Source organism: Ranitomeya variabilis, chromosome 1 (assembly GCF_051348905.1).
Source record: "Ranitomeya variabilis isolate aRanVar5 chromosome 1, aRanVar5.hap1, whole genome shotgun sequence".
NCBI classification, from domain to species: Eukaryota; Metazoa; Chordata; class Amphibia; order Anura; family Dendrobatidae; genus Ranitomeya; species Ranitomeya variabilis.
In genome coordinates this window covers 509,283,225-509,295,630 of record NC_135232.1, presented here as the reverse complement: position 1 = coordinate 509,295,630, position 12,406 = coordinate 509,283,225, and the positions used below count along the sequence as shown (strand labels likewise).

General features: G+C 48.4%; 2 protein-coding genes across 3 annotated transcripts in view; one reads left to right on the top strand and one right to left on the bottom strand.

Moving 5' to 3' along the window:
• The window catches only part of CPAMD8 (C3 and PZP like alpha-2-macroglobulin domain containing 8), a 500,517-nt gene that overhangs the window by 87,967 nt on the left and 400,144 nt on the right, over positions 1–12,406 (top strand). The gene's annotated exons all lie outside the window — the stretch shown is intronic.
• On the bottom strand, positions 3,346–4,370 carry LOC143797012 (uncharacterized). Its single transcript, XM_077281055.1, has 2 exons — positions 3,937–4,370; positions 3,346–3,782 (listed from the first exon to the last, which is right to left on the bottom strand). Exons 1-2 carry the CDS (start codon positions 4,284–4,286, stop codon positions 3,494–3,496), a joined length of 639 nt encoding a protein of 212 aa, XP_077137170.1. The 5' UTR covers positions 4,287–4,370; the 3' UTR covers positions 3,346–3,493.

The following is a 12,406-nucleotide window of genomic DNA, read 5'->3' as shown; positions in this document are numbered from 1 at the left end:
ATCCAGGAGGTCACCAAAAGCCTTGATCAAGTTAAAGCTGACCTCCAAAGGCCAGCTCATCATTTTTTCAACCAAATTCAGCAGGGCATGTCGGAACACCTTAGCCCTGATCTCCAGCTCAGTGTGATGCAGGCCTGCAATGCTGCTTTTGTGCAGGCTATGCAGCAGAGTCGTTATTCACAGCAGACAGTGGCGGCATATCCAACTGTGCCGTCACTGTCACGATTAACCTCCTTGCCGACCTCTGCTGCATACCAGTGCATGGCCATCTCAATTCCTTCCACAGGCGGACTCCACTACAGCGCCAACACCATGATGAGTGCAGTTGGACATCCCACCGCCACCACCGTGACCACCGCTGCTCCGGCTTGGACCTCCTCCACTGACACCACGATGCAGCAGGACCCTGGCGTGGCTTTCAGGCCTGGACCCACTACGATGCAGCAGGACCCTGGCGTGTCTTTCCGGCCCGGACCCATTATGATGCAGCAGGACCCTGGCGTGTCTTTCCGGCCCGGACCCACCACGATGCAGCAGGACCCTGGCGTGTCTTTCCGGCCCGGACCCACCACGATGCAGCAGGACCCTGGCGTGTCTTTCCGGCCCGGACCCACCACGATGCAGCAGGACCCTGGCGTGTCTTTCCGGCCCGGACCCACTATGATGCAGCAGGACCCTGGCGTGTCTTTCCGGCCCGGACCCACCACGATGCAGCAGGACCCTGGCGTGTCTTTCCGGCCCGGACCCACCACGATGCAGCAGGACCCTGGCGTGTCTTTCCGGCCCGGACCCACCACGATGCAGCAGGACCCTGGCGTGTCTTTCCAGCCCGGACCCACCATGATGCAGCAGGACCCTGGCGTGTCTTTCCGGCCCGGACCCACCACGATGCAGCAGGACCCTGGCATGTTTTTCCGGCCCGGACCCACCACGATGCAGCAGGATCCTGGCGTGTCTTTCCGGCCCGGACCCACAACGATGCAGCAGGAGCCTGACGGGTCTTTCCGTCCCAGACCCACCACGATGCAGCAGGACCCTGGCGGGTCTTTCCGGCCCGGACCCACCACGATGCAGCAGGACCCTGCCGTGGCTTTATGTTTCCCCCCCAACACGACGCACCAGGACTCTGGCATGGGTGAGCGCTCGACAAGCGCAATGGACTGTGAGACAGTGCAGCCGGACCCTGTCGGGTCTCCCGCCACCACGCTACAGCATACGAGCCCACCAAGACGTCCCCCTACCAGGCAAAGCCAACAAAAAATCAGGGAAAAAAAAAACTCTTAGCATTCCTCCCCCTTCACCTACCGATGTGTCTGTATTGTCAGTTTTGTCTCACCCTTCCAGTGTGTCTCAAGCCTCTCATGTTTCAAGCCCCATCCCCGAACTTCCAGACCCTAGTTTTATTGCCCCTTCTCCTGCCTCCTCTGCATCGTCCATGGTTAGCCAGGTCTCAGTTCTTCACACCCCCCGTTTACATCACTCAACCCCAAGCCGGCGCGGTTCAAAAAAATAATTTTTTTACATTGTTAACTAAATAAAAAAAGTTTGCTTTGCCACAATCTTGTTTGGTTTATTGTGTCTATCGCCGCCGGCAACACACACCGTGCGCCAAGAAACTTCGCCACACACTTATTTTTTGGGCCACAACGTATCTCCAGTAGTTAAACATACAAGACTGCAGCTATATGTGTGTCTTTAGTATACAGATATGAGGTGGCCCCAAAAATATAACATGTATATCCATAATCTCTTTTTGTATATGCCTAGTGTGGCAGTATTAAGAGAAAATGGTGGAAATACAGTGCAGTCCTCTACTGAACAGGTCAGGTGTCCATAAACTCAAAAGTTATGACACCTGACCTGTTGAGTTGATAACTGCCTTGTATAACCACTAGGGTTGAGCGAAACAGATCTGCCAATTTCAAAAGTCGTCGACTTTTGGCAAAGTCGGGTTTGGTGAAACCCCACCCGATCTCACTGTGGGATCGGGTCGGACGACGGCGATCTTCGCTCCAAAGTCTGGTTCCTTGTTTTATTTTTATATATATATATATATATATATATATATATACATACATATTTACTTCAGCGCGATATATGTTCAAAGCCTGAAATTGAATTCCCGGATTTACAAACCGAACATGATATGAGACATGGTTTACATACAGTAAACCATGTCATATCCCCCTTTTTTTTGCATGTTCCACACTACAAATGTTAGTAGTGTGTATGTGCAAAATTTTGGCGCTGTAGCTTTTAAAATAAAGGGTTAAATCGCGGAAAAAATTGGCGTGGGCTCCCGCGCAATTTTCTCCGCCAGAGAGGTAAAGCCAGTGACTGAGGGCAGATATTAATAGCCTAGAGAGGGTCCACGGTTATTGGCCCCCCCTGGCTACAAACATCTGCCCCCAGCCACCCCAGAAAAGGCACATCTGGAAGATGCGCCAATTCTGGCACTTGGCCTCTCTCTTCCCACTCCCGTGTAGCGGTGGGATATGGGGTAATGAAGGGTTAATGTCACCTTGCTATTGTAAGGTCACATTAAGCCTGATTAATAATGGAGAGGCGTCAAATATGACACCTATCCATTATTAATCCAATTGTATGTAAGGGTTAAAAAAACACACACACTTGATTACAAAGTATTTTAATGAAATAAACACACTGGTGGTTTTAATATTTTATTGCTCTCTCAATCCACCTGAAGACCCTCGCTTGGAAAAATAATAAACCAACAATATACATACCTTCTGTTGATCTGTCCCACGAGGTAAATCCATCTGAAGGGGTTAAAATATTTTACAGGCAGGAGCTGTGCTAATGCACTCGCTCGTGCCTGTAAACCCCGGGGACTGAAGGAAATGTAGGTCAATGACCTATAGTTACCTTCAGTCACGGTGATGCGCCCCCTGCTGGATGTCCTCATATGAACTCGAGCGTGGGAAAAAGTTCCCAGGCTGCAGTTCATGAGGACATCCAGCAGGGGCACATCACTGCGACTGAAGGTAACTATAGGGTACAGGGTGTGCAACTGGTTCATCCAGTTCAATGTGGGGTCGTTCCTTAGTAATTATGTAATTGTGCAGAACCACACAGGCTTTGACCACCTCGTCAACGGTTTCCACTTTTAGATTTATGGCTGATGCAAGAATGCGCCATTTAGCGACCAGAATGCCAAAGGTACACTCTACTGTTCTTCGGGCCCTGGTCAGTCTGTAGTTGAAGATCCTTCTAGAGTGGTCCAAGTCACGACTGGAATAGGGCTTCAGGAGATTTTCACACATCTGGAAGGCCTCATCCCCAACCATAACAAATGGCAGCGGTGGGCCTTGAGTGTTGGGGAGAGGCTGTGGAGGGGGAAAATTAAAATTTTTACCATACACACGCCGGCCCATATCCGAGCTCTTGAATGTCTGGGAATCATTGCCACGGCCAAAAGCTCAAATGTCCACGGCGATGAAGCGACCGTCCGCATCGGCTATTGCCATGAGCACTACAGAAAAATATTTTTGTAGTTGAAAAACTCCGATCCGGTTCTGGCAGGTTTGATAATGCGGATGTGCTTCCCATCCACCGCTCCTAAACAGTTGGGGAAATCACACACATTCCAGAATTTGTCAGCAATTTCACGCCACATGTCTGTGGTGGGTAGTGGTATAAACTCCTCACAGAGTACATTCCATAATGCCCGACAGGTGTCCACAACTATTCCGGACAGGGTGGATATTCCAAGCCGGTATTGGAAGTGGAGGGAAGATAAACTCTCCCCTGTGGCAAGAAATCTAGAAGAAAAACACAAACAAAAAACAACATTACTATCTTACTCTTTTTATGGTGCGGTTAAAAATTGAAAAAAAAGAAAAAGAGGAAAATACCCCCCCAAAAAAAGGCAGAATAAAAAATTTGGACTGTCATTGGGTTAGATTTTGAACGTACCTTAATGTCACCAGCAGACGTTCCTCGGGTGGAATCGCTCTACGGAGCTGGGTGTCCTGTCGCCGTATGGCTCCTTGGACACGAGACAGCAAATCCCGGAACGATTCTTGCGACATTCTCGTGTACTCCTGGAATTTCTCCAGGTTGGCATTCAGCTTGGCATAGAGCGTGTGGTAGGCTCCACGGCTCTCACGCAATTCAATAATGGGGTGCCTCCAAAAACGCCTACGTTGTCTCCTTCTCCATCTTTCGCGGTTTCGGTCTTGCTCCCAAGCAAAAGCACAGGCCAGAAACATCTTGAAGCTGAAATCCAGGTTGAAATAAAAGCTCTCCATGCGAAGATCCATCATGACACAGGATACAGTAGCAAGCTGTTAAAATTTAAGTAGCCGTAGGGTCTAAATATAGAGAGCCCATCATATACGCCCACTGTAGTCCCATTGGTGGTGTCTGGTTATCTTGTTTTTGTTATTGAGAAATTTCTCTTCCTGCGCAAAAAAAATGCAAACGCATGCAAAAAACGCATGTAAACGCGGTCAAACGCTGCGTTTTTTGAAACGCATGAAAAAAACGCATGCGTCTAAAAAACGCAGCGTTTGCATGCGTTTACATGCGTTTTTTCACCACCTGCGTTTTTAAAAAAAATGCTGCAGATCAAAACGCAAGTGTGAAACCAGCCTTAGACTGACTGTCATTTGCACCGACCATTTAGGAAAATCCAAGAAAAATATCATTTGCATAATAATTTGGAACATGGTATATTTCCAGTAAATTTGGATTGCATAAAATATGCACCATATGCATTTGTTTAATTTATGTCTTGGCTGCAGCAGTCACTCACATCCACTTTCCTTGCACAAACTCTTTAGGTTAGGTGCACACTGTCAGCAATTTTCAGTGCTTTGCACGCAGCACATGTCCGCTGCATGCAAAGCGCTGCCGGCTTTTGAACGCAGGTTAATCCACATGTTTTAATTGAGCCATGTGGAATCACCGCATCCAATACATTGTATGAGTGACATTTATCTTGCAGAGACTCGTGTCTCCGCAAGATAAATATACATGCTGCGGTCTGGAAAGACGTGACGCATGTCCGTCTCTGCAGGTGATCAGCGGGCATCTATGGACACATAGTGGACATGGGATTTCTTATAATCCCATCCACAATGCTGTAACATCTGGACCCTGCGGGTTGGACGCTGCAGAAGTATTCAGTATCCAACCCGTAGCGTGTACTGACCGTGTGCTCCTACCCTGACACTCCAGCTTTATCAGCCCCTCTGGTCTCTCCTTTCCTACGTATAGCACTCATGCTCTTTTCACAATGCTAGACTGCACAGATCCATTCAGTCCCACCATACAACACAAGAGACGCTTACACAAATCACTTAGCCATCTGCTCACTCTTTCTATCCTCCTTCTCCTAATCACAGGTGATTTCTTTACCAAACCTGGCCGTTCATGTTTTAGCAAGCCGAGGCTCTCACCTACTACACTCAGAAACCCCTCAAATCTCATTAATATTCCCTGTGTGCCTTCTGTCTCTTTTAATTGTGCCCTTTGGAATTCTCGCTCAGCGTGTAATAAACTCTCCTTCATCCATGACTTCTTCCTTTCTGATTCTCTTAACCTTCTGGCTCTTACTGAAGCCTGGATCCAGCAGCCAAACACCATCGTTGCTGCTGGCTCTTTCATATGGTGGACTACATTTCTCTCATACCCCAAGATCGGACAGCAGACCAGGTGGAGAAGTTGGTCTGCTCTTATCACCCAAATGTACCTTTCAGGTTATCCCCTAAGTACCCTCACTTATTTTCCCTTCTTTTGAAGTCCTCGCTGTCAGACTCTTCAGCCCCTTCTCCATGCAAGTGGCAGTTGTATATCGTCCTACGGGTCCCTTCTCTCAGTTCCTGGATCACTTTGCCACCTGTCTTCCACATTTTCTCTCTTGGGACACCCGATTCCCCACCCTCATCATGGGAGACTTTAACTTCCCCATTGGTTTTCCCCTCTACCCATCTGCCATTCACCTTTTATCTCTAACCTTCTTCTTCGGCCTTTCACAACTTACTAACTCTCCTACTCATGAAGACGGAAACTCCCTCGACCTGGTCTTCTCCCGGCTTTGCTCAGTGTATGATTTTACCAACTCCTCTCTCCCACTCTCTGACCACAACCTTCTTTCATTCTCTGTCAAGAACCCACTTAGGACAACCCCACTTTCCACACTTATAGAAATATGCGTACCATTAACATTCAGAAACTTATGAAAAATTTGCAGTCATCATTGGCCTCTCCTCCCTCTCATGTCCTGATTCTGCACTGAAATATTATAATAAAGCACTGCAAAGTGCCCTGGATGAAGCTGTACCTCCTAAACATAGGACAACACGGCACAAGTGTCGACAACCCTGGCACACTTAGCAAACACGTTTCCTACAGCAGAGCTCCAGGCGTGCCGAACGTCTGTGGAGAAAATCCAGTCTGGCTGAATATTTCATCCATTATAAGTTTATGCTTAAAACAAACAACTCTGCCCTTCACTTCTCCAAACAAACATGCTTCAACACCCTCATCACCTCACTATCCAGCAATCCTAAACATCTCTTTGTCACTTTTCATTCCCTCCTCAATCCAAGAGTGTAGGACCCAACCATCAGTGCTGACAATCTGGCTAACTATTTAAAAAAAAATATTGACCATATCCGACAGGAAATTTTCTCCTAATCACCTTATACCATTCACTGTCCTCCCTTCTCCACTAAAGTCACTAAAGAAGAAGTGATCAGGCTTCTTGCATCTTCTTGCCCTACTACTTGCACCAGTGACTCCATTCCCTCACATCTCCTCCAGTCCATTTCCCCTGCTGTCACCACTCACCTAACAAAAATATTCAACCTCTCTCTCTTCCGGTATCTTTCCCTCATTTAAACACGCCATTTTACTTCCATTACTTAAAAAACTATCCAACTATCTAACTATAGTCCCGTCTCTAATCTTCCCTTCATCTCTAAACTCCTGGAACGCTTGGTCCTCTGCCGCATAATCCGCTATCTCTCAGATCACTCTCTTTTTGACCCCGTACAATCCGGTTTCCACTCTACTGAAACTGCTCTTACTAAAGTCTCTAATGATCTTTTAGTGGTCACTACTCCTTGCTGATTCTCCTGGATCTCTCTGCAGCATTTAACACTGTGGATCACCAGCTCCTCCTCACTATGCTCCTCTCCATCGGCCTCAAGGATACCGTTCTCTCCTGGTTCTCCTCCTACCTTTCTGACCGAGTAAGATGCAGGGAGAGGGATGAAGGAGCTTACCACGCTGAGAATGTATTGCTGGAAATTTGGAACGTAGAAATGCTGGGCTATCCTGGCCTTTGTCTAGTGAACCCTAGCCTTTGGAATCTTGTGCACAATCCGCAACAACTTTGCATTTAGCGGATGGGGTACCACCAACTGTCGATCCCTGGGCCACACCTCCGGTGAACCTTGGTAGGCTGTTACCCGGTACAGCTGTCTCTGGTCCCAGACCACCCACTCAAGGACTTAGTCAGAGGGAGTCAGAGCTTTTAGGCTGTTGTCTGTTTCCAATGCCCCCTGAAAACCCTGACTGGACGTGGTCAGAATAGATGAGACTCTCACATCTTCTGTCAGTTCCAGGGACCTATCTCCTGGCCTCCATCTGACTCAGAAGCCACTTGGTCAGAAGGGCGGAAGCCATAGCTGCTGGAACCACGGGTAATGCCTGCTTCTTTTCTGCTTCCAACCAAGTCACCGGTTCAGACTGACTAACCTGACCCTCTGACATCCCATTCGTGCAGGATACCTGGGAGCCCTACTTCTCCTGGGACAGCCCCGCTCCCAATTGCATGTTCCCCCTCCACAGCTATCTGTCCCCTGTTTGTTCCTTCCTTGACAGCCTCTCAGGACAACTGTTTCATGATCCAGGACAGGGTTTGTTTCCGTCCCGTCCTGGTCAGGTTAGGGTTCATTTTATCCACCTCTCTTTCATTCAGGGGCGGCTATTTAGTGGTGTCACTGCCTATGTCCGGTGTCGGTGATAGTTCTGGTCCCTTGGCTATAGCAGCTAACCTAGGTTACTCTGTGTGATTCCATTGTTACCAATCTTCCTGTGTAGTGTCTGTCCCAATTCTCTGTGTCCCTGCCCTGTGTCTCTGTGAATGCTTGACTCCCACGTGTATGACTCTGCTCGTTTTTTGACCTGTCTCTCCATCCTCTGATTTTGTACTGCTCCGTTCTCTCTGGCTTCCAACCCTTTTGCTCGCTTGTGACTTGGTTTTCCGTCTTCGCCTTGTATCACTACGCTCCCGGCTGGTTCTCGACCCCTGGCTTGTCACTCACCATGCTCTCGTCTCTCCCTCTCAGTTGCCGCTAACCCCTGCAGGCCTCCATCGCCTAGACTCGTGCCTGGCACCGCTCTCGTCCTCGGTCCAGGTCCTGGGTAATCGGCAGTCTCCTCACCGGCTTGATCGCGCAGCATTTTTGCAGCGTCAGCCCTGCCTTCTGGCAGGTCCTCGTTCCCGAAGGTCTTGCCTCCAGCGCTGCCTGGCAGTTACAACAGTATTGCGTCCTGTGCGACGCAACATTATCACCGACCTATAATTTGTTTCAGGGATCTGCCCACTGTTGCAGTCATGGATCTGCTCCGTGCTCTGTCAGATCCAGTGACCAACCTGACCCAGATGATGCAAAATTTGTCTGTGGATCAGAGGTCGTTGGCTGCATCCCACCAGCAGGTTCAAAGAGATTTGGCTGAAACGGTTAAATCTATTCGGACTGCATCTCTGTCGGTGGGCAGTAAGAATGCTGGTGTATCTGATGTTTCTTTACCCTCCCATGAACCCTCTGTCAAACTCCCGGACACCTTTTCTGGGGAAAAATGGAAATTTCAGGTATTTAGGGAGGGTTATAAATTATTGTTTTACCTCCGTCCTCAGTCCTCAGGTGATGAGAGTCAGAGGGTGGGTATAGTCATGTCTCTGCTTCGGGAGGGTCTGCAGTCTTGGCCTTTATCCCTACCCCCCACCACCCCTGAGAGAATGTCTGTTGATCAGTTCTTTGAAGCTCTGGGACTGATTTATGATGAATCTGATCGTATGAGGTTGGAAGAAGACACGATTATGAGTCTCTCTCAGGGAAAGCTCTCAGCCGAGTGGTACTGTTCTGAATTTAGGTGATGGTCTCCAGAGGTGTCTTGGAACGACTTGGCACTCAGGTGTCTTTTTCGAAAGGGGCTATCGGAGCATTTAAAGGATGCTTTGGCCTTGTATCCACCACCCAATTCTCTGGAAGAGGCGATGACACAGGCTGTCTGCATGGATCGTAGACTGTGGGAGAGAGGAGTGGTGCAACGGCAGGCCCCTTTGTTTCCAGTTAAACTTGAGCTCTTACAGCCCATCAAGCCCATGGAAGTGGGGGCCACCTTCATCAAGGAAAGAGAGACGAGACGTTGAAGGGAGAACCAGCTATGCTTTTACTCTGGTGCCCCGGATCATTGGAAGAAGGACTGTCCCTCCTGTCCATCTGTCTCCAATGTGTCGGAAAATGCCTAGGTCTGGGTAGCTGTCGAGGAAGTTGCCCAGACTCCCAGGTACATTTTTCCTCCGTTTTCAAGTTATTGCTAAAGGTGGAACTTGGTGTTAAAAACAGTTTTTTCCCTTCTTCAGCTTTTGTGGATTGTGGCTCCTCAGTGAATTTGATTGACTCAAAATTGGTGGCCCATTGTGAGATATGGACAGTCAGGCTGGTGACACCCATGAAGGTTGTGACCATAGACTCTACGCCTCTCACCAAGGACGGGATTAGTTTTGTGTCTGAGGAGTTTATCCTCGGGGTGGGTCCCGTACATCTGGAGCTTATATCCTGCTTTGTTTTGGACAATCTCCCTGCAGGGTTGGTGTTGGGGTTCCCTTGGTTACAAGTTCATAATCCGGTCATTGACTGGGAGTCCCGGGGGATTGTAAAATGGGGCCCTAATTGTGTGAAAAAATGTCTATTTTCTGTATCTGTGTTGTCCGTCGGTCTGGAGGGTATTCCGAACTACATGAAGGACTACGAGGCTGTGTTCTCCGAAATAGAGGCTGAGGTTTTACCACTACACCATCTATTTGATTGTGCTATTGACCTGATTCCAGGCACCAAATTGCCCAAGGCCCGTCTGTTTAACCTTTCGGGTCCTGAGCGGGCTGCCATGAAAGAATACATTTCTGAGAGCCTCCGCAAGAGGCATATTCGCCACTCTGTTTCTCCTGTGGCGGCAGGTTTCTTTTTCGTTAAGAAAAAAAGATGGTGGCCTTCACCCATGCCTCAATTTTCGAGAACTTAATAAGATCACGGTGATAAACACATACCCTCTCCCACTCATTCCCGATTTGTTTAACCAATTGTCTGGGGCCAAATGGTTTTCTAAGCTAAACCTACAGGGAGCACATAATCTTAGTCATTTGCGGGAGGGGAAGAGTGGAAGACTGCGTTTCTCACTTCCGAGGGGCTGTTTGAAAACTTGGTCATGCCCTTCAGTTTGACGAATGCTCCAGCAGTATTTCAGAATTTCATCAATCATGTGTTCTCTGATTTCATTGGGCATTTTTTGGTTGTGTATTTAGATGACATACTTATCTACTCGCCTGATAAACAGGCTCACATCTCTGTGCAGTTCTTCAGAGGCTCCGGGAGAACTTGCTCTTCACTAAGCTAGAGAAATGTTCATTCTTTGTGCATGAACTGCCTTTTTTGGGGATCATTGTATGTGGTGAGGGGTTTCGTATGGATCCCAAGAAGGTCCAAGCCATTGTAGATTTTGTGCAGCCCCAAGATTTGAAAGGTCTTCAATGCTTCTTGGGGTTTGCCAATTATTATCGGAAGTTTATCAAGGGGTTATCGCAGGTGGTCAAGCCCTTCACCGATCTGACTCGAAAAGGGGCTGATATCAAGAATTGGTCAGCCTCAGCTGTGGTGGCATTTTTGTCATTAAAAAAGTGTTTCATGTCTGCTCCAGTTCTAATTCAACCGGATCCGTCTGAACCATTTATTGTTGAGGTGGACGCCTCTGAGGTGGGGGCAGTGTTATCTCCCCTGCAGAAGAAGTTCTCCCCTGCAGAAAGGAACTATGATGTTGGTAATCGAGAACTTCTGGCCATTAAGTTGGCTTTTGGAGAATGGAGAAATTTTTTCGAGGGGGCGGTCCATCCTATTACTGTGGTTACTGACCACAAGAACCTGGCTGCTAAGAGGTTGACGCTGAGGCAGGCGAGATGGTCACTTTTCGTTTCTCAGCTCCAGTTCTCCATCACCTTTCTGCCAGGGTCCAAAAATATCAAAGCTGATGCCCTGTCCCATAATCTGGAACCAGTGTCTTTCCCCGAACCTTCTTCCTCCATTCTTCAACTGGGGGTGGTTGTGGCTGACGTGTCACCTGGGTTGGAGCATGAGATTCAAGAAGCTCAGTCGCATGCTCCTCCATCTAAGCCTGCGGATAAACTGCTTTTACTAATTCAGTTGTGCCTCAGGGTCCTCCAGGAATTCCACGACTCTGCCCTTAGTGGGCTTTCTGGGATTTCGTCCACCTGCAGAGCCATTGCTAGGGTTTTTTGGTGGTCTTCACTTACTTCAGATGTGGGGAAGTTTGTGTCTGCCTGTGAGGTTTGCGCCCGTGTGAAAAATTCCCATAACCGGTCGGGGAATTGGTGCCTTTGTCAATTCCTGATAGACCATGGACTCATTTGTCTATGGACTTTATCACCAATCTTCCCCCTTCCAAGAGTAATACTGTGATTTGGGTGGTGATGGACAGGTTTGGTAAACAGGCACATTTTGTACCCTTGACGGCTTTGCCCTCTGCAGAATCGTTGTCCAGAATGTGGAGCATGTGGTGCGATTGCATGGGCTGCCCTTGAGGGTGGTGTCTGATAGAGGAGTGCAATTTGTGTCCAGGAATTGGAGGGGATTTTGCAGGAGATTGGGTGTTACTTTGTCCTTTTCGTCCGCCTACCACCCAGAAACCAATGGTCAGACTGAGCAGACTAATCAGTACTTGGAGCAAATTTTATGGTGCCTGTTCAGCTGCTGGACAGGATGATTGGTGTGCTGCCTTGCCTTTGGCCAAGTTTGCGTTCAACAACCGTCTTAATCAATCTACAGGCACATCCCCTTTTTCTGCAATTACAGGTTCCATCCACATTTTGGGGAGTTCTCTCGGGTTGACTCCGGGTGTCCTGGGGCTGATGGGGCGGTTCAGCAGTTAGGGGAATTGTAGCGGGAGGTCCAAAGGAATATTGGGGTTACTCAGAGGAAAAATAAATTTCTTGCAGATAAAAGATGGGTTGTGGGGCCTGTGTTCCAGGTTGGGGATAAAGTTTGGCTGTCCACTAGGAATATTAGGCTCAAAATTCCTTCGGCGAAACTGGGGCCTAGGTTTATTGGCCCTTATGAAATCACGGAATTCGTGAACC

What these genes read in the sequence shown, in the direction of transcription:
- LOC143797012 (XM_077281055.1), bottom strand. Translation starts at nt 4,286, where the DNA reads ATGATGGATCTTCGCATGGAGAGCTTTTATTTCAACCTGGATTTCAGC. An exon ending in CGTCTGCTGGTGACATTAAG is followed by an intron (nt 3,783 to 3,936) that starts GTACGTTCAAAA and finishes TTTTTCTTCTAG; the next exon opens with ATTTCTTGCCACAGGGGAGA.